This window comes from Peromyscus californicus, unplaced genomic scaffold, assembly GCF_007827085.1.
Source record: "Peromyscus californicus insignis strain IS unplaced genomic scaffold, ASM782708v3 Scaffold_10__1_contigs__length_136768540, whole genome shotgun sequence".
In the NCBI taxonomy this organism is placed as follows: Eukaryota; Metazoa; Chordata; class Mammalia; order Rodentia; family Cricetidae; genus Peromyscus; species Peromyscus californicus.
In genome coordinates this window covers 42,665,527-42,688,966 of record NW_026294391.1, presented here as the reverse complement: position 1 = coordinate 42,688,966, position 23,440 = coordinate 42,665,527, and the positions used below count along the sequence as shown (strand labels likewise).

The window sequence follows — 23,440 nt, the reverse complement described above, 5'->3', positions numbered from 1 at the left end:
CAGTTAAAATGTCAAGAAAGTATAACCAAACTATCACATTAAAAGTGCTTTATAGGAAAACTCTGAGAACCTCTTCCTTTGACTTTCCCAGTAACAGTTTAGAAGTCCGTATAATCAAAAGCATTGTATAAACAAATTGATATGACAAATTTACAAATTTCAAGATGAAAGCCTGGGAGCTTAATTAGGGGTAGATGCAATAGTATGTTTAAAGTTATAGCTGAGTGTGTATCAGTGTCATGTATTAGAGCCCGGGTTCAATTTCCAGCATGAAAGAAAAGGAAAGGAAGATTGAAATCAAACAAAGGCACAGTTCAAGAATGATGTACCTTCTTCTCTGTGGAGAAACTATGGTTGATTAGAACAAGAAAACACCAATGACCCCCAAATATTTTCACTTTAGGATTGTTCACAGAGTTGGACTTCAAAATGTACTCTACTTGTCCCAGCTACTTCAAACAGAAGCAGGAGAATCACTTAAGCTCCAGAGTTCAAGGGCATCCTAGATAAATTTAGTGAGACTCTGTCTCTAAATCCTTCAACCAACCAAGCTATCAATCTCTCTATGTATTTATCTTCCTCTTTCTCTTCTTTCCCTCCTTTCTTACTTTCTCTTACTGAAACGGCTGAGGATGCAGCTCAGCACATGGGAAACATTAGCTTAAACTCTCTCTCCAGCTATACTGCATTCTGAAAGGCTTTGTATGTGCTTTTTGCATATCTATGTATATCAGTCAGTGATTCAGTTATTTGTGTTCCCCATTACAAGAAAGTAAAATACCCATGTAGTAAAATAAGCACTGATGTTATTCCTGTAAGATGAGTAATCCTAACTGTATCCTTAAAATGCTTGGTAAGCAAAATAATTATGGATTTTGGAAGTAGAAAGACATTTGAAATGTAACTTTTATTCTGGTAGTTATTCCTATGGAGCTTTATTTGTGACACTAGGATTTCTTAGTGAGTCAAATAGCCAATATGAACATGACATTATTTTGTCTTGATTTATAATATTTATCACCATGAAGAAGAACAGCTATCATTTCCACAAGGTCCAGGGACTTAGTAGTTCCACTTTATCCATTTCCCAAATCCAAAGGCCACATTAGCTAATAAAGTGATACAATCATAAATCCAACAGAAGCATGTACTTTATAGTGACACAAATGACAACTTTTAAAACCCTAATGAAGTTTTAAAATGGAGAAAGTAAAAATGGAGAATGGAATATTGGTGAAATTTGAAATTTGCCCCATGTGAGCGCCAGATATTGGTGAAATTATTCAGGTCACTGCACGTAGTTAAAAGGGAGGTTTATTTTGTGCGGTAACTCACAAATGAAGAGATAGGCTACAAGGTCTGGGGAAGATGTAGCGCAGTCCTGGCGGTGTTCTCTGGAGAACTCTGTTCGGTCTACCTCTAGCGTCCAGGGTCTGGGAACCAAGAGAAGGTGGTGCATCCGGATCTCGGGTCTTCAGGGCCCGTTCTTGGCCCCGCCTTGTAGGCATGATAGTTACCGAAGCCTCAGTGTGGGTTGGAACTTCCAGATCAAAGCTGGAATGGCTACCCACTACAATGGAAAAGGGTGTTTTGACCTGACTATTATTTGGGAATTGTTGCTAAGTTAGAAACAACATAAAATCATGGTTTTAAAGATGCTTCTCCTTAAAAAAAACAATTTTAGTTAATAAATTTAATTTAGTAGGCTAAACTACCACTACCAAAGCTTTCAAGTTTCAAATTTGGTGTCAATAAAGTGAACTCCTTTAGTGGGAGTTGCGGGGAGTGGTAGATATTTATAGAAGACTACAAAAATAGGTGATATGTACATTGGGCCTTAAAGATTCAGTAAGAGTTGATCAGACATACAAAGTTTGATGATTCAGACAGATGGAAAAACACATGGCAGGCAGTTATAAGAAAATAGGACCAATTTGGATAGCATGGAATTAGTATACAGGATTATCTGCATGTGAGTTGTTAAAATTGAGTAGGAAAGGCAGGCTTAGGAAGAAGAGAGACAGCTAACCTATTTAATAACTGAACTTCTTTATATCCTTAAAGAATTTTAAGTTGAAATGCAAAGAGTCTGTAAGATGCAGAAGAATCAGTAAGTAAGAATCAGTGATGCAGTAAGAATCACTCAATATTTAAAAGGCAGTGTCCATAATATGCCACCCACACAATGGCTGGCCCATCTATAGAAGTTAAAAAAATAGGGATTTTAAAAAGACACTGGTTGAAAAAAAGGAGAATAGTAGGAAAAACCATTTTGAGGGAAAATAAGCAATGGTATGTCGAAATAAAAATGGAGAAGGCTGGAAGGCAGAACTTAAATTTACTACTATTTTATAATTAGAAAGCGAAAGGACTGGAGAACAAGTGAGTTTGTTTCAGATTAGCTGCCAGATTACTAAGGAAAAAGTCCCAAACTGGGTCTTCTGGTCTTGGCAAATGTTATTTTTACTCTGTTCTGGTACTAAATAATAACACACACACACACACACACACACACACACACACACACACACACACACACACATCCATAAAAAATACTCAAGCAACCCCCCCCACAAACCCATCTACTTCATGACAAATTAATTTCCTAATGGCAAAAATCGAAATTACTTTTGACCTTGTAACTTTTTAATACTTAATCTTATGAGCCTGGGGTGCCTACCTACCACACTAATGAGACTCCTTAATATTTCATTTTATATTACTGAAGACAGACAAATGATTACACCACTGACTTTTTTTTGGAGGAAATCCTGTGTGAAAGACTTCCAAATGAGGGAAATAAAATGGACTGTGTTCTAAGGCTTATAGGTCCTATAACTTAACTTTGTGGGATGAAAAGACCGTGTAAATTTAAATGAGCACTTGTTGGGGGGTCTCTCAAAGTAAAATACAGTACCTTGACTTTTTCAAGGTGATCTTGGAGAGAGTCAATGAGGAGATCCCCCACTGGCTGCCAGGATCCCTTGATCACCTCAGCTTGATGCAACTTGAGGTCCAGATCATCTGCAGCTTCCTGAAGTTCCTGCAATCTTTCAAGCGCCTCATCTATTTTTCTCTGCCAATCAGCTGAGTGCAGGTTCAGTTTGTCCCATTCAGTGTTGACCTCTTCAGCCTGTTTTCGTAGGAGCCGAGTGACATTCTGGGCTCTTTCTTCAGGAGGCAGCTCTAAATTGGAGATATGACAAGGTTTTAGGCCACATCCATTTTTGTTAAAAAAAAAAAAAAAACATTGTTGAAAAGGTCAGACTAGAAGAAAGGAAAGGAATATAGATTAACAAGAGGCTAACTTCCAGATTAATGGCTCTTGTACACTTTGGCATAAATTTTGAGACAGTCTAGCACAGCTAAACTGTCTGTCTTACTTAGTGAATCTGTTCTACTTTTCTGTCAATCAGATAAATCAAGATTCATTTAAGCTTTCAGAGAGAAAAATGTTAGCACATGCTGAAGAGCTCTAATTTATTTCAGTCAGGCTCTTAAACTGGAAATTAGCTTGTAGTCTTTGTAACAATAGAATTCCTTTCCACAGATAAGCTCCTTTGTTTACTGTCTTCTAAATATTCAAATAACTGGTCGCTGATTGCTTTATTTATGACTGTGAAAACAGGTTTATGCACTGTGCTTTATGATTCCCTATTCTTTCTCGAAACCTACATTTAATTTGAATTGATTCTGTTTAACTCAGAGGTATGAGAGCTGTGCAGTCTCTAACAGCAAGCATGGAGGGCCTGCTCTGTCATCACCAACCCTTCTATCAATATGTTATTACAGTTCCACATTCAATTACCTCTGGGCTCCTGGTAGAGCTTCTCTAGTCCTTCCAAAGGCTGCTCTGTCAGAAATATTCTCACCGTCTCCAGGGTACTCATGATTACAGCTTCTTTAGTTTTCAATTCCCTCTTGAAGGTCTGTGAAATGAGATGAAAAGAAATGTTTATTTGGCTTGTGGAATGCTCCTCAAAATTAATCCTGGGTGCTCAGAACTTATTTATGTAACTCCCCAGTCAATTTCCTTCTCTTTTATTTATAAACTGATAGTCATAAAATGATAGAAAAAAAAGGCTACCTGGGTCTCAATGTTAATGAGGAAAGCACTTCATTTGAAAAACTTTTCTGGGGAGAACTGGGGAGCTTTCAAGATAGGTGATGTGCTATTATTAAGATAAGTACACTTTGCTTATATACCTGACTACCAGATACAGAGATAAAAAACCAAGAGGTATATACTACAAAATCCTACCCTGGCTAATGAAAATTTAAATATTCTGAAAATAATCACTTCTAGTACACAATGGAAAACACTCACTGTTAAGTAGGGGCATTCACACCTTATTGAAATATACAACACATTCAACTAATAACAATCCTATCAAAATGTTTGATGGTGAGTAAAGTAGTGTAGTCAAATTAAGCTGTTGAAAATTACAAATATTTTTTGAAAACTACCAATTACATTTTACATTGTGACTTTTCTGAGAAGAATAGAACTATTTGGAATTATTATGAATACAGGGATTGTGAACACCTTTCTAGAAATGAATAGACCTAGAAGAGGTATCTTCAGACCATTTAGCTCACTAGTCAGGCTGGTTTACAATTTTAATCTCTAATCTATAGTCTCTGTTATAGGGGATTAAGAGTAGAAGAAATGAGTAAGTTTTGTCTTCAAGAACTTATTGGACCAAAATAAGAAAGAACAATGCCACTGCCTATCACAGGAAGAAAACATGCCCAAAGATGAACTACGGATGTCTTGGTTGCATCCCAGCTCTGGGGCATCCCCAATCAAACAAACACAGCAAAATCAAACAATGAAAGAACAGAAAAGAAAAAAAAAAGAAATATTCTAGAAGTGGAGGGAAAGCTCTAAAGTCACACATAATCTAGTGAGGCACACTGCCACACTGTGATGGTAGAATAAATTAATATTCAAAAATATAAAATAAGGTTACTGACCCAGATTTTATTATATCATGGGTGGCCATGGTAATAAAATATATTAAGTATCACATAAATGATAATGTATTTTATTAATAATAATAACTATTCCTCTGACCTAGGCTTAATCATGTACCATTTTCAACTCTATCTTATTTTTAGCAATGTTGTTAAGTGAGTTTAAGCCTTCTTATATCACTGGAAAAAAACAGAGGTCTTTTCCTTTAAATTTCAGACACAGCACTCTGATACAAAAGTACTTTAAAACTGTATGATAACGTATTTGTTGGTAAAATCTTAGTGGTGCTCACCATTCAAAAGAACCCTGAGTTTGATATTTTATACAATAATCGATCTGTCAAGGTTATTTACAATCCAGAAGACAGAAGCAAGTTGTCTGAATAAAAATAATGGAATATTTGGATTCAGCCTGCAAATGGAAAAGCAATTTCTATATTGAGGACTATTCTTGTGTCCTTGAAATCACACTGGGCAGATGATTATTTACTTTCCTTACACAGAAGTCTGGTTCTACCTGTAATATTTTATTTGATTTCTGAATACATGTGTTTGTGCATCTGCCCATATATACATATGTTTGTGTATCTGTATATGTATGCATATATACTTTTTGCTGTATTGTATTTCTTATCATCCAACTTTCACAACTACAAGCAAATTATCTCTTTTATTTGTATGCCTACTTGGAGTGAGCCATGATACTGGCTTTGCTAATTATAAAAAATTAATGGCTCTTTATACCAAACTTCTATGTCTAAGTAGTTACACTATAGACTAGAAAGAAAAAAGTTAAATATAATTTGGTGCCTCTATTTATGAAGTTGCAGTACATCATGAATGGCTAAACATATAAATCAGTTAAATATAACCTGGGAAAGATTTCTAGAAGAGTTTAAGTACACAGAATTCTAAAGCATTAACATGAGTTAGAGAAGAAATATTAGAGGACATTCAAAGAAGAAAAATATGCATGTACAGAGATATCAGGCAAAGCATCATATGGTATGTATAACTATCTCCAAATAAGCTTGCCTTTCTATAACATAAGGGCTAAGGAAAAACTTTCTAGAGTTTAAGGCACTGCCATTGTATAGAAATATAGTACAGTTTAAAGCAGAATTTGGGCATCAGACTCTTGAAAGGTTTGGGCAGTATTTGTAAGTGATTAGGAGCCTTTGAAAGAATTAGGCAGGGCAGTGACATGGGTACGTGTGTGTTTAGGCAGGGTAGAAATTATCTGATAGAGGAAATGGGGAAAAAAAGGTGGGGCTCTAATTAGAAAACAGAGGAAAATAAATATCGAAGAAAGGAGTGAGGGGTTAAAATAACAATAAAGATATGTGAGTAAGTTCCAAGGAATTATACTATTATTTATCTACCTAAAAATTTAAATACATATAAATCTGTGTATGAATATACATACATTTTTTAAATGAAAAATTCTTACGTGTGCTGACAATGCTCCCTTCAAGAGCCGAAGACAATCTAACAAACCCCCAGCACTAGTCCTGAAAAACCATCTTTTGAGTTGTTGGTCAGGGCTGTGTAAGAGAATACCCAAACATTACAAGCTGTTTCTATTGCCCTTGGTTGCCACCCCCAGTCCTAACAGAGGTAGAAGTTAAGTCCCTATTGCTAAAGATACTGAGCACTTCAAACACATGGCACAGTGGCCCCACTGATGGAATTGACCTGAAATCTCCTCCCTGAGAATTAGCTTTCATAGTACTAGAAGGATACTTTCAAGCTTACAAAGGAGAGAAGCAATCTACAGTCCTACCAAGTTATAAGAACCACAGCAAAGACCAGAATGGCATAATAGCCCTAAGGGTGTAGCAGTGGCATACAGACCTTTGTGGTAACTAGCAGTACTCTACTTGGACTCAAGACTCACTCAGCAAGAGGGAAATCTTGCCTGGTCCTGGAAACCTAGTCAACTCCTCAGTGCTAGTGAAGTCACGGATCCTGGAGAAGAACCTACAACCACCACTCTACTAAACTGGTATAATCCCCAACTACAACCTAAATATTCATCCTTATGCCCATAGATGAATGCAGTCCTTATTCTTTACCAAGGAAACTTATTTTCACAGTGGATGGAGACCATTACGAAACACTATACTGAAACAAAATGTAGAGTTTTGGAGTATAGTCCCAATGGTTACATCTACAAAACAACCCCTACACCTAAGGCTCAGGAAGCATTGTGGAAGAGGGAGCAGAAAGATAGTAATAGGTAGAGGATCAGGGGTTTGCAGTGAAATTGCATCTCATAGTAATGCCAGAAGCTACATCCATAAAAATATCACCAACATGACTGCCCAAACATGAACTGAACAAGGATGATACCAATACACGTGCCAAAGTGGGTGGGGAAGAGACCAAGTGGCTTCATCCTTACACAAAGACCTATACTGAGGAATGCTGAGAGTGGGAGATACAGTCTTCCCCCAGGGAGGAGCACACCAATGAGTTGTCCAATACCAACTAGTCAGCCCTGCAAACATGCAAATAACATTCTATAGACAGAGAAGGTTATAGTTAGGAATCTATGCATATAAAAAGGAAGAAAAGGAAAAAGATATCCCCGATGACTAGGGATATGACAGTACTGATAAAGTGCTTGCATTAAGTCCTAGATTTGATTCCCAGCACTGAACTATCACAGTATGTTAGCACATGCCCCATGTCATTAATTCCAGCAAAAGGCAGAAGGACTGGATTTTCATGGTCATCCTCTGTAGCACAGCCAGTTGGAGGCCAGTCTGTGTGACATGAGATCCCTCCTCCAAAACAGACAAATAAATAAATAAGTGGAAAAAAAAATCAGTGAAACCAACACAGTAGTCTCCCCCTATCTATAGCTGAATGTCCCACAGTTTTAGTTACTTGTGGTCATCTATGCTCTGAAAATATTAAACAGAAAATTAAAAAATAGATAATAAATTTAAAACACTGAATTACTCTGAATGGCATGAGTAAATATTGTACAGCCTAATTGCATGCTACTTAGGACATGAATATTTATACAGTGTGTCTCCATGGCTTGCACTAATACTACTCATTAGTTTCTTTGTAGCTATCTCAGTTTGTGACTGACTGTCAAGATATCACAGTACTTGAGTTCAAGTGTCAATGAAAACTCTAAAGAGCAAGAGAGGTGATGCTAACAATTTCGATAAAGCAAAGAGAAACTGTAAAGTACTTCCTTTAATGAAATGGTAAGATTTCTCACCTTTTAAAATAATATTTCTTTTAATTTTATGTGTATGTATGTATGTGGTCCTTAGTGTGCTTATGTGTGCCACATATGTGCGGGTACCTGTGGGAGCTAGAAGGATGTGTTAGATCCCCTGAAACTGGAATCACAGGTGGTTTCGGAGCCACTAGGAATCAAACCTGGTTCCACTGCAAGATCAGAAAGTGCTTATAATCATTGAACCATCTCTCAATCCCTGAAGATTCTCATCTTAATAAAGAAATTAAAAACGTTGTATGCAGAGGTTGTTATATAGTTTTTTTCAAGACAGAGTTTCTCTGTGTAGCCCTGGCTTTCTAGAATTTGCTCTGTAGACTAGGCTGGACTTGAACTCAGAAATCCTCCTGCCTCTGTCTCCCATATAACTTACACTTTATCATAGGCAAGGCATGCATAAGAAATAACACAGTGTACATATAGTTTGGGGCATTCATGGGGGCAATCTTAGAATGTATTTCCCATAGATAAGATGAGAAGGGGTCCTCTATGGAACATGAAACAGAGAAAGGCTAAAGGAGCATTTGAAAGAGAACTGGAAGCAACTAGAAGAAGAATTTCATGAAAGATTGTGAGAATGCGACCCAGAGCCAGAGTATAAAGAGAAAAAGACAGAGACACAGTAGTGAAGTGTTTAAGAAGTGCAGCTATGTGGAAGGAGCAAGTAGGACTCATAGATTTACATAGAGTAGATGAGTGAGTTCTGCACACAATTTAACTAAGTGTGAGGAAATAAACGTTCCTGGATTACTCTATGCACCTCTAATAGTTTTAGCCTGCTGAGAACTTTCCCATCCCATGCAAATTAGATGTGTACCATCTGTCTGGTTAATTTCTCAAATTTCTCTGATCCAAGAAGGACAAATGGAGAAGGCCTTAGTTGGTAGACTGCTAGACTAAATTTCCAGTTGTCAGAAAAAACAAAAACACAATCAAAATCTCTAGATGGTTATAATTATAACGTATGAAGCCCAGGCCCTGGAAATATCTCTAGATTGTAAAAATTGAAGCATGTAGGGCATTGAGTTAACTCCTTGAAAATCAGTTAGATCGAGACCTATTATGTTTCCAGGGAGATACATTTGGGGAAGAAGACAGCTGGCTCCTCCTTTATAATTTTGGTCTCTTGCCTATACAGCAACTAAGTACTTACATGCAAAGATTTTTTTCAATATTTACCATATTGCCCTAGGGCATGTCATTAGGAAAGAAAGAGAAGGTAAGACTATTTATTGTAAGGCAATTAAAAAAATCTGCCTTGGATCCTGAATACCTCATGTGTATATTCAAGATAAAATTAATAATGTCTAAAAGTTACAATTATACTAAGATGAGGGTTGGCATTCTGTATATGGAACAACTTGGAGAGAGAAAGTCTGTAGGAGAAAAATATCTAACCATCATTTTCTCATCCAAATAATATAAACTGAATGCCTACAAGTCAGTATTTAATGAGCAGAGAGAAAAATGGAATGGAATGAGAGACCAAACATGAGGAGATTAGAACATCTGATGAGACTTTCCAGAGGAAGAAGGTGACTCCTAGAGGAAAGACAGATTTGCAACCAAGAGTATCCATTGGACTGGTTGAGAGCCTGAGATAGACATTTAGTTGAGGAAAGAGTAGAAGAGGAAGTAGATATATCTAGTGGAAATTGCTTGAACACTATCTTTTCTCCTAAATAAAAAACAAAAAGAAGAAAGGACAGCAAGTCAGAAATGACAGTGAGCAGAAGGAAAAGACGATCTTTTAAGAAGAAAAGTGACTTGAATATGAAAGACTAACAGACTAATGCTAGTAATAAGCTAACTATATATCTTATTATACAGAATATTTTCAAGATGTTGAACTTTTAATGTTGTTTCTGTATGTCCTTTTGTTGTTTGCTTTTGAGACAGAGTAGCCCAGGCTGGTTTTGAATCATTGATCCTCCTGCCTCAGATTTTTGAGTTTTTTAATGGAGGGCTGAGAGTACCTGCATGGTTCAAGATACTTCACAAGCTTATAAACTTAAAACCAGGATTATACCAGGAAATTCAGACATACCCTGGAAAACTAGGATAGTTGATCACACGAACAGGAATAAATACAATACAAATAATTAAGCACAATATAGATCTGGATAGAACAAGCTGGAGATAACTGTTGTAGTGAGATCTGTAAAATAAGGGTATGGTCTCAACAAACTGAAAAAAATCCAAACTATTATGTGATAGTGCAATTCCACTGTGAAAAGTAGGGAGAAAAGAATTCAAGGCTAACAATCATCCATTATGAGAGACCACTGGCTTTCCACTTGAGTTGTTGCCAAAGGCTTCGCTATACCACAGCTGTGCAAGTTCACTTCTTAAATGTGAGTCACTGAGGATTAACATGAATCGAAAGGAAAGACAAAGGAATTTCTGTCATGACAAAGAAATAAGCACTGTTGTTTTCACACTATTTCCTGAAATTAAAGAAAATGGATAGAAGACAGGATTGTCTGTATCTACACAATTCAATAGACTAAATACAAAATGGGTAAAGAGAAATATGTAAAAAGAAAGGAGTTGTTGCTTCTAGAAAATTAGAAGCCAAACAAATTGATAATGTTTTATATTATGTAGACAAACTATAAGTTGCAATGTTATTTTAAATATCGTTATATGACTATTCTTTCATTTATCCATGTAGTAAGAGCTGAGCACCAATTGTTGGTGGTGTACCATTGTTCTAGGGTGGATATCAGTAGTCTTTGTATCCCTGAATTAAAGAGAACTTGGCTCATGAAGTTAAAAATTAAAAAGATTCTTATTACAATGATGCAAAATTGTAACTTCAACATCTACCTCACAAAGTAAACACTAATGATTATAAAGGGCCAGATAAATCATGGTAAAATAAGAGTGTGTAACTTTAATACCCCATTCACATATTTCACATAAACTGAAAATCAACAGAAAAAATTACATCTAAATTATACTGAGAGCAAACTAACGCAGAAGGCAGTCAAGATATTCCAACCAACATATAAAGTATGTACATTATTCTCTAAAGTCCGTAGAACTGTCTCTAAAATACTAAGTCTGTAAACAGTCAATCATGCTTCAGAGAGGCTCCAGGAGTCCATGCCACTCCTTACTGAACTATGGGCTACTGACATATTCTGAGAGAAGGGTTCCATTTTCTGTAATTATGTACCCACTTTGTGGTGATATTTTATTTGTGCTGAAATGTGGTGATATTTTATTTGTGCTTTAATAAATAAAGCTTGCCTGGAGATCAGAGGGAAAAGGCCAGCCATCATAAGTAAACAAAGAAGTCAGGCAGTGGTAGGACATGCCCTTAATCCTATCACTTAGCAAGCAGGATCTCCATGTGTTCAAGGCCACAGTAGGGAACACAGCCAAGAGTGGTGACACACGCCTTTAATCCCAGTACCAACCATAGAGACCTGGAGGTCTGTACAGAAAATGACAGAGCTGTGCAGGAAGAGGAAGTGATGTAGCTGGGCTAAGAAAGCCAATGAGAGAACAGAACAGAAAAGGCATATAAACATGAGTATACAGGAAGTTGCTTTCTTTGGAAGCTGCAGAGTTGGGGAGGTGAGGTTAGTTCGTGGTTTGTCCTAGTTCTCTGATTTTCTCTTGGGCTTTAACCCAAATTTCTGGCTCTGTGTTTTTTTTTTTATTACTATTAAGACCATTTAGAAATTCGTCTATACCCACTAGTTACTGACAAATTCATGGTCAACTGGATGGCAGTGATTAAACTCAGTGAGTCATAAAACAAAGAAAACATATATGCATGACAGAGACTTGTAGGGAAAGGGGGGGATGAGAAAGCTGGGGGCAAGATAGGAGGTAGTGGGCATGAATGAAAGAGCATGTACTATATATACATGTAGGAAATTGACAACACATTTAATAAAGGCTATATTAAAAAGATACAGTTACAGGCATGAAATTTATTTAAAAGGATATTTGCTGCTCAAGAAATGATGCCAAGAATTGACAAATGAGATTACATGCAATACAAAGGCTTCTGTCATACAAAAGAAGCAATCAAGTGAAAAAACAGACTATATAAAGTAGGAAAAAAATCTATTAGCAATACATATGACAGAGGACTAATATCTATCTAGAGTAAACAAAGAAATAAAAACAGAAGAAGAAATCAAACAACTCAGTAAAGAAATGGACAAACGAAATGAGTAGAAAATTCTTAAAAGATGAAACACAAATGACCAATAAACATACAAACACCTACTCAACTTCATCAGCTACCATTGAAATAAAAACAAAAACTACATTGAGATTGATCTTCAGTCCATTAAAAATGACAATCAATAAGAAAACAAAAGCAAACGCTAGCAAGGGTGTGCACAAGAGAGACTCTATATACTGCTGGTGGGACTACACGTGACTCCAGCTACCATGGAGACTCATATAGAATTTTCACATAAAACTCAAAAAAAGAGGGGGTGAGAAGACTCTAAGAACTAGAGGAAGAAGACATCTACTATGACATAGTCTCTTCTAAAAAAAAAAAATAGAGGACACAAAGTTGGGGCAGGGCTGGAGGAAATGTTGGACCTGGTAACAGATAAGTGGAGGAGAGGGTTGAAATGACCAAAATATTTTGTATGAAATTCTAAAAAAAAATAAAACATTTTTTATTTCAAAATAGGGCTATCATATGGTCCAACTCTACTTCTCCTGGGTTTTTAAGCAAAGGACTCCATGCTAACATGTGACAAACAATCCTGGGCGTTAGTATTTATTGCAATAGTATTTACAAGAGCTAAGTAGCAGAACCAATCTAGGTGATCAACAGCAGAGGACAGGATAAAGAAAATATGGTACATATACAAAATAGTTTTTTTTTAAATCTATAAAGGGGAATGAAGTTGTGTTATTTGCAGGGAAATGATTACAACTGGAGATAATCATATTAAGCAAATTAAGCAAGGCTCATAAAGACAAATTCTATGTTGTTTTTCTCATTAGTGGTTCCTATTTTCATTCGTAGATATAATTTCATATATACATACATACATACATATATGTATGCATAGTCTTTTTCTGTATTATCCAATCATTCAAATATATTTATTTTGAACCTGCTCCATATAAGGTAGGGAAAAATGCCAGGAATTTATTTTTCCTTGAGTAATCAATTGTTTAATTAAGTTGGTATAATTAGGACATCTTTTTACATAATTAATATTTAACCAATGCACATTAAGGTACAGATAAGCAAATGTTTAACTAAGGTCATGTTAGATATTTTGAACTCAAGTGTTACAAATCATAAGCTAGAAAAAATCTGATCAGTCTTTGTATCCATCAGAATTTGAGGGTAGTGTAGAATATGTGTCTATTGCAGAAGACACCATACACATTAGTTATGGGACAAGGAAAAATTAAGTTGATACTGAAAAGGTGGCTTTCTCTCTGCTGGTTAGCTTTTGTTGAACTGGAGGGTACTATGTTGGTTGCTGGAGGAAAAAGTCATTACCACTTTTACCTAAATGTGGACACTAAACTGTAATATTGGCATGTGGCAAGATACATTATTGTACAGTGTAAGTACAATAGTGGCACAAATGTTATGGGTGTAATCAACTAACTATTTTCTGATTGGATTCAAGGCCTGCTTCACAGGATGAAACTCAGGATTAATGCTATAAATCTGGCCAAGATCCATGGTTGGGGAGCTCAAAGGCACTAAGGGATAACCTACTACCAATATCATTCTGTCAAATGCTGATAGTAGCAAACTGCCCTTTAAGTTTGCATCTCTATACCTACAAATTACTACAGTTCTCAGACTTTATCAGAGAAGTCTTTTTTGTTTATACAGTGGATGGTTGTGAAGTCAGAAATTCATGACTGGTCAAGGTGCAGAGAACAAGTGTCAGTAGAATACTCAGCTGAAAATGGGACATCAACATCACTCCCACACAAAAGCACAAGGACCAATGCAGAAGAGAGGATAGAAAGACTGTAAGAGCCAGAGGTATAGCTGAAAGTTTTCCTATGTCCTGCCTGGTCCATAGCCATTCAGACCCAAGTAAACACACAGAGGCTTGTATCAATTAAAACTGTTTGGCCATTAGTTCAGATCTACCACTGACTAGCTCTTACACTTAAATTCAGCCCATTTCTGTTAATCTATATGTCGCCACGTGTTCTGTGGCTTTACCTGTGTGCCATTACACAGAGGTCACTGAGAACTGGATTGGAACAATTTCTTCTAAACATAATAAGTTTGCTTTTCTCATGAACTCACAGCATCTCTTGTTGCCTGCACAAGATTTGCACAAGATAAAGTCAGTCAAAATTCTAACATGGAGGGGGAGGGAGTTTATAAACCCCTACCATTAAGGAGCTGTAGAAAGTTGATAGCTTCTGGAGGAGGGAGAATCAGTTTAAGGGTGTGGTTCTAGTAGGTTTACCATGCTCCACTGGATAGTCTTACAGCCAGGACTATATGGACAGCATGAATTAAATTCAATAGACAGCATGAATTAGATTCAATAGGTCATTAAAAAAGAAGACAGGTAGATGAAGTGGGTAGGGAGGGGAGGTATGAGTCGATCTGAGAGGAGTTAGGGGAGGGAATGAAGGGTGAACATGATCAAAATACATTGTATGAAATTCTCAATGAACTAATTCATCCATGTGTTTCAGTTGTTTTACAGCTTCTTTGTAGCTAAATTTTATCTATATTTCTATTGAAGTGTCAATGTCTTATTTATGTTATTCAGAATGTAATTTGATGGATTGATTGCATATCATTGTCTAACTCAGCAGAACTTGACCAAACCACATTACAATGCAGTGTAGTTTCATGTAGCAGGGGCCCCAGAGTCCAAATCTGGCTAGGGCCAGAACTGGCCAAAGTAAAGGTCATTAAATTTCCCAGAGATTTCCTATCCTCATTTGTGAGATGTCAAGTTGGATAACTACATTTTCCAGTTCTCAAATTCTTATACTCATCATGACTGACTGATAAAGTTATAGGTATGATTTGGTACACCCCCAATAAATATTGCTAAATTAAAAAGAGACTATCCAGTCATAAAAATCAGAGAATACTAGTGTGTGTGTGTGTGTGTGTGTGTGTGTGTGTGTGTGTGTGTGTGTGTGTGTGTGCACGTGTGTGTGTGTGTGTGTGTATGCTTGATTTAGACAAAATCAACAGGCCTGCAGGCAAAAACCTCACCTTATGAATCATTAGAGAACTAAAAACAATGCTGTGAACAATGCTGTGAACTGGGAAAAAGACAAATCTTATTCTGAGCTTGCTCATATGTTCCAGATCCAAAGTTTTCTGTAATTTTTGAGGAACTGGCTGTAATTTCCTTTAGTGGTGGCCATATGAAACACTGCTTTCTTCAATTTCTTTCCTTCCTTCATTTCTTCCTTTCTTCTTTTCCTTTTTGAAAGTGTTTCCTATGTAGAAGACTATGGCCTGCTATAAAAATTGTGATACTTCTTATTGCTTCTGAGTGCAGAGATATGTGCTTCCATGGTTGGCAAACTTAGTGGTTTCTTAAAGAAGATGTTTATCCTCAAACAGTCCAAGGTCTTTTTGTATGAATCACTGTTTGGGGGATTTTCCTCTATTTTATACCATTAGGTAAATAAGAGAATGTGAGACAGACCATTAACATTTAGAGTGATTTGATAGTGGCTATACTCATTGAACAAAGGCTGTGGTAGTTTGAACGAGGTGCCTCCCATGAACCTTAGGAATTCGAATACTTGGTCTCAGGTTGGCTGCTTGTGGAGAATTAGCAAGTGGGGCCTTGTTGGAGGGGTATGTCATGATGGTGGAGGTGGTGGTGGTGGTGGTGGTGGAGGTGGTGGTGGTGGTGGTGGTGGTGGTGATGGTGGCGGTGGTGATGGCTCTTTGAGGTTTCAAAAGCCTTGCACCATTTAGTTATCTCTCTCTCTGCTTCTTGTTTGTATTTTAAGATGTGATCTCTCAGCTGTTGCTCCAGGCAGCTGCTGTCTCCTACCTCCACTCTGCCATCCCATGGGCTCTAAACTTCTGGAACTGTTAGTCCAAACCAATTTCGTTCTCCCATAAATTGCCTTTGCCATGGTATTTTACCACACTAATAGAAAAGTAATTAATATAAATGGTTATAGAACAGACATATGTATGGATATTAAGACAGTCCTATCTGTAACTTGATCAGCTTTTAATAGTATTGGCATCTTATATTATTGTTCTAGTTCTCATACTATTATTTTTATTTTTACCTTGTTAGCATCCTTCTTCTATTGATTTTGTATATAAGAGTTGCAGAAAACATTCTGCCATCCTCATGAACTTCCTCACATAAAAGGCCAACATATTGAGTCTCAAACACATAGGAAACAGTTTACCAAATGGTGACTTATGGAAGATAAATTCTCATGTAATTCAAAACCAAGACCTTGCAAAATGGAAAGGGTTCAGTAATGTGGCACATGACAGGAAGATACCAAGAATCTAAACATGTTCATAAAATAAAGACAAAAGAAAAAGAACAAAACCAGGACAACTGGACCTTACCTTAATGTTCACCTAAGCCAACTAACATTTAAAAAGTTATGAAAACAGGCTTATGGACTATAAAAGGTCATTGTAATCTTTTTAAACTATGATAAGAATGCTTAACATGAGTTCTACCCTTTAACAAAAATTTAAGAGCAAGCAGTAGTATTGTTAAATATAGAAATTGTGTTGTATAATAGATAGCAATTTATTCATTTTTTGTAACTTAAATTCTACCCAATGAGTCATAATTCCCATAACATTTGCCAACTCTGTTCTGCTCTTTGACTCTATAAGTATGGCTATGCAGTCATCTTTAAATAAAGTGAAAGGAGCTGTATGTTAATTTTACTCCACTACTGAATACAATTGAAGAGAAACAATCATAGGGTCTGATACACCTAGCTATTGTTTCAGACAGTCAATAACATGAACAATTGAATTAATTTAGAAAAATGTCTAAATAATTTTGAAGCAAAAATGAAAGTAAATAGATGTATTTCAAGATAGATCAATTTTTAAAATGCTGTTTATGAGAAAACATTTCTGAGTATTTATTGGGAAATGTTTTCTTTTCCTCACAAACTCCTTGCTCAGATTTATTTTCATGGGAGCCTTTTAAAACAAAAGCTGTGTTCTCTGAAATCAAGAGCATGGAATAGAATAAAGGTTGGACTCCTCACAGGTCTTTGATACTACTGAGGAATGGATTATTGCCCACACAACATCTTGAACAGCTGTTTGACTTCAATCTTCATTCTGGGCTATTTCCAAAAACCACTGGGGAAGTTACTTCCCACTGACAACAGAGTTGTTAAGTTCTGAGCTGACCTTGAGAAATCACTGGGGAAAATCCAATCTGTTCCTATAGCCATTTAGAGAATTCAGTTTTAAGTCATTGAGCCTAAACTCTGAATTCTGGTGTTGATAGTAAATAAATGGATTATTAGAAAAGCATATTACAAATTAGTCATATCCAGTCTTGTGATTCAACCAAAATTCAAGACTGTCAAATGTAAGAAGAGGATAAATTTTGAATCATACTGTTTGTCCTGTCTCTTAACAGAAGATGGAAATGAAACCCCTGATTAGCTTCAACCATAAACCTTCAAACATGCTCATTTCTTACTTTCTGTCGCCTACAAAAGTGGTACTGCCTGTCTGCTATTTGTTTAAGATATAGAGTTCTGAGTCTTCCTTGACTGCTTTGCCCACACTTCATGCCCCATCTAACATACATTTTATCAAGTGACCCATTAGAATAAATCTTAGGTGAAATAACTGTTCAGCAGATCTATCATTTCTCATCTAGCCCAAGTCAACATTATATCTTTTTTAGATGACTTTACCACACTTTTTTCCTTTCAGTTATCCACAAAGTAGCCAAACGACCTCAAAACAGACAAATCAGGTGCTATCATATGACTAGAGATCCTTCCAGTGAGTGATGTCTTACTATACATAGAATAAAATCCCCCCTCAAACTCTGATCTGCAAAACTATTTGTCATCTGGCACTTGTCTCACTATATAACCAGCATAGCTTCATTCTCCTATATCCTACAATAAATACTGTGCATCTCACTTTACCATGAATACTCCAAATCTCTTTTTCCATATGGGCTTCTGAAACTTCTGCTTGCTTTGTTCAGAATTATCTCCTCCTCTCCAATTTTTGCTCACTAACTCAGATATTTATTAAAACATTATTCCCTTTTCTTTCTCTACTCCTAGTTGATTTCTACTTTGTAGCATTTACTAATACTTGATATTTTTCATACATTAATTTATTGGTTTACTGTGGATGTGCAGGGGGGCAGGGACCCATGATTCACTTTTGTATCTCTGACTTCTGGAGTATAGAAGACACTCAATAAGGAGTTACTTAAAGAATCGTTGAGTTCTTACACTGTTAGCTATGATGATAAGATTTTTTTCTACAATATTTTTTTGGGAATAAATGAACACAGAAAAAGATTGGAGGTTCATTTGTAATTAAATGATCTGTGTAAAAGTGCTTTGAAAAGATAAAATACTATACAAATATTATACTTAAGAGAATTTGTCATGATATCAAAATAATTTAACAAAGTAGGAAAAAGATTTGGGTGGTGAAATCAATTTGTAAATTGCTCACATTTCATCTTCTTATAGTCATTAAAAAAGAAGCAGTTCCTAGATGACTGCATTCTTACATTTTGATGATATAGCTAGTTTGAAGAAGATTTCCTCAAATGCCTAGAAATGCAATTCTAAAAATAAATGTGAAGTTTCTACTATTCAGCATCTCCATGTATGACTGCATAGAACATCCCATTTATACAAAGTGTCTTGTATTAGTAATAAAGAATAAATAAAAAGATATCTCATTCCTGCAACATAGTTACCAAGACAACTTAGAGCAGATATAGCTAAAAATCTAACTTTGCAGGAGAATGAAGACATTTAGAACTCCAAGAGACCAGATTATTGAATGCTGGTCTGAACATTCCAAAAGGCATTTTCTATTTCTATACAAAGACACCACAGAGAACTCATCCAGCTAATACACACACTAAAATGAAGCTGAACTAAGTAGGCCAGCATTGATAATAGAATTAACCTAAATAAATGTAAAATCTACAATGTGATTTGGGGATAATTTTATTGAATTTATAATCCTCTGCTTCACTTTGTGATGACATCTGAATAAATCTAACATGTATAATATATGACCTGACAAATGAACAAGTAAACTACTTTATTCAAGCCTTTTCATTTGTCAACAGCATCCTGGCTATAATGGCTTTCTGTCCACTGTTTTAATAATGTATGTATTGATTACTTCCATCTAAATTGTAACCAGAAAACTCTCAGGAAGCTTTGAAGATGTCCTTAATGGTCTCTAGGGAAGGGCTTACACAGATTTTTAAATTGAAAGATGAAAACCTCACAGCAAACAATTTCATTAGTAAAAGTGCAAACAAAAAGTCATTACCTACAATGTTCTTATGATCAAGATCTAATCTCCATTTGGATCTGGGATACAAAGACAGGAATTAAATAAGTTCCTGGTTTATTGCAGCAATCTGAATATTCCCCATTATGATTTCCTTTAAGACTCTCTCTAGGTTAATCACAGAAGTAGACAAGTAATAAATATCACTTTAGTGGCTGCTCAAGTAAAACAAAGGAAATCAGTTTTAAAAATATATCTGGACCAGAATAATACACATTAATTGAAAACAAGTCACTGTAGTGAAGCAATTAATTAGTAACTGTAAAACAGCCAGGATAATATATTCCAAAGATATAAAAATTGGTCAGTTTGTATTTGCTAAGGCATATTTGAGTTTTAATTATTTATAACACTTCACCACATATGGAGCATTATTTTATTAATTAGACTTCAGAGCCATTCACTTAAAGTTGTTATGCTGCCCAGCTGGTTTGGGGAACACAGATCTTCTCTCATGGATGACAAAACTACTTTGAGAAGTGAAACAGCAGTTCCCAACAACTTATATGGACAATCGTGGCATTTTACCTACTGTAAAATTATAGACCTTTTCACCACAGCAAACAAGAGTGATTATATTATGAAATTGTATCATTAGTCTAAAGATAAACAAAAATATAAACTTAACAATTTTAAGCATTCTTAGACAAACTAACAATAAAATGAACTATACATTTGATCAGAGTTTCAATTTTTGATATTTTAATGGGATATGGGTTTATATTGGCTAGTTTTTTGTTTAATCAACCTTATAAAAATTTGAGTCATTTGGGAAGAGGGAACCTCAGTAGAAAAAAATGCTTCTACAAGACTGGCATGTAGGCAAGATAGTAATGCATTTTCTTGATTGATAGTTGGTGTGGAAAGACCTAGATCACTGTGGACAGTGTCACTCTTAGGATGGTGGCCCTGGGTGATGTAAGAAAGTAGGCTGAGTAAGCCAGGAGTAGCAAGCCAGTAAGTGTTACGCCTTCCTGGCCTCTGCATCAGTTCCTCCTTCCAGGTTCCTGACCTGGCTTCCTGGATGATGGCCTATAAGCAGAAATAAAACCTATTCCTCTCTGAGTTGCTTTTGCTCATCACATTTTATCACAGTAATAGAAATCCTGACTAGGAGAGGGTTCCCAAGACAAGGCTGTCTACCCTCTCTTTATCTATTCAATATAGTAACTGAAATTCTAGATAGAGCAAAAAGACAACTAAAGGAGATCAAGGGATACATATTAGAAAGGAAGAACTCAAAATATCATTATTTGAAGATGATATTATAGTATACATAAGTGACCCCCAAAATTCTACCAGGGAACTCCTATAGCTGATAAACACCTTCAGTGAAGTGGCTGGATACAAAATTAACTAAAAAAATTAGTAGCCCTCCCATATACAAATGATAAATGGGCAGAGAAAGAAATCAAGGAAACACCACCCTGCACAGTAGTCACAAATAGTATGAAATATGTTTATGTAACTATAGCCAAGCTAGTGAAAGACCTGCATGACAAGAACTTCAAGTCTTTGAAGAAAGAAATTGGAGAAGATATCAGAAGAAGGAAGATTGCCCATGATCATGGATAGGTAAGATTAACATAGCAAAAATTAGTCATTTTACTAAAAGCAATTTACAGATTCGACACAATCCCCATTAAAATCACAGAATAATTCTTTGCAGAACTTGAAAGAACAATACTCAACTTCATTAAAAAAACAAAACAAAACAGGATAGCTGAAACAATCCTGTACAATAAAAGAACTTCCAAAGGTATCACCATCCCTGATTTTAAGCTCTACTACAGAGATGCTATAGGAATAAAAGCCGCATGATATTGGCAAAGGAACAGACAGTCAGATAAATGGAATTGACTGAAAGACACAGAAGTAAATCCACATATCTTTGGACACCTGATTTTTGACAAAGAAGCCAAAATTATACAATGGAAGAAAGAAAACATCTTCAACAAACAATGCTGGTCTAACTGGATGTCAGCATGTAGAAGAAATCAAATAGAGTCATATCTATCTCCCTGCACAAAACTCAAGTCCAAGTGAATCAAAGACTATAACATAAATCCGGATACACCAAACTGGATAGAAGAGAATGTGGGAAATAACCTTGAATGTATTGGCACAGGAGACAACTTCCTGAACTGAATACCAGTAGCACAAACACTAAGATTGACAATTAATAAATTGGACCTCAGTAAACTGCAAGGCTTCTGTAAGGCAAAAGACACCTTCAACAGGACAAAAGGGCAGCCTATAGAATGGGAAAAATCTTCACCAACCCCACATCTGACAGAGGGATAATTTATAAAATATATAAAGAACTCAAAAAACTAAACAACAAAAATCCATATAATCCAAATAAAAATGGTATAGTGATCTAACCAGAGAATTGTCACCAGATGATTCTTAAATGGCCGAAAAACACTTAAAGAAATGTTCAACATCCTTAGCCATCAGGGAAACACAAATCAAAACAACTCTGAGATTCCATTTTATACCTGTCAGAATTGTTAGGATCAAAAACACAAGTGACAGCTCATACTGGCCACAATGTGGAGCAAGGGGATCATTTCTCCATTGTTGGTGGGAGTGCAAACTTGTACAGCCACTCAGCCACTTTGGAAATCAATAGGGCAGTTTCTCAGAATATTGGGAATTGCTCTATCTCAAGACCCAGCTATACCACTCTTGGGCATATACCCAAAGGATGCTCAATCATACCACAAGTACACTTGTACAACTTGTATAAACTATGTTTATAGTAGCTCTATTCATAATAGCCAGAACCTGGAAACAATCTAGAAGTCCCTCAGCAGAATAGTGGATAAAGAAAATGCGGTACATTTACACAGTGGAGTATTACTCAGCTGTTAAAAACAAATAACATCATAAACTTTGCATGTACATGGATGGAACTAGAAAAAAATCATCCCGAATGAGGTTACCCACACCCAGAAAGACAAACATGGTATGCTCTCACTTATAAGTGAATATTGTCTGTAAAGTAAAGGATAACCATGCTATCATACACAGACCCAGAGAGGCAAGGCAACAAAGAAGACTCAAGGGGGAATGCTTGGATCTCCCTGGGAAGGGGAAATAGAATAGATTTTGTGGGTTCCCTGGGGGTGTGTGGGGATGGGAACATGAGAGATCAGATAGGGGATGCAAGGGGAGAGTACTGAAAGAGACAATTGGAAAAGGGAACATTTTGGGGTGAGACAGAAACCTACTCCAAGGGAAACTCCCAAGAATCTACAAGGAAGAATCAAGCTAAGTTAAGTCTCCCAGCAATAGGAGATATGTAGCCCAAACTGGCCATCTCCTGTGACCAGGGAAGACTTCCAGTGGAGGGACTGAGACGCTAACCTAGGTACATGATCTTTGACCTACAGTCTGTCTTGCCTATGGAATGTGCTGGGATTGGTGCCTAGCCCAGTTGATGTCATAGAGGCTTTATCCAAGAACTGATGAAAACAGTCAAACATTAGGCAGAGCTCAGGGAATCCTGTGGAAGAGGACAGGGGAGGATTGTAGGAGCCAGAGGGGTCAAGGACACCACAAGACAACCCATGGAATCAACTAACCTGGGCTCAGAGTCTCTCACAGAGATTGAACTGACAGCCAAGGAGCCTGCATGGGATTTATCCAGGGCCTATGCATGTATGTGA

The 23,440-nt window shown here is 36.4% G+C and overlaps 1 protein-coding gene across 11 annotated transcripts in view; it reads right to left on the bottom strand.

Moving 5' to 3' along the window:
- The window catches only part of Dmd (dystrophin), a 2,242,690-nt gene that overhangs the window by 359,135 nt on the left and 1,860,115 nt on the right, over positions 1-23,440 (bottom strand). For all 11 annotated transcript variants that reach the window (XM_052732199.1, XM_052732319.1, XM_052732309.1 and 8 more), the window contains 2 exons: positions 3,809-3,929; positions 2,918-3,186 (listed from right to left, as the gene is read on the bottom strand). In XM_052732199.1, the coding sequence (XP_052588159.1) occupies positions 2,918-3,186; positions 3,809-3,929 (390 nt within the window). The remainder of the gene's footprint in view (positions 1-2,917; positions 3,187-3,808; positions 3,930-23,440) is intronic.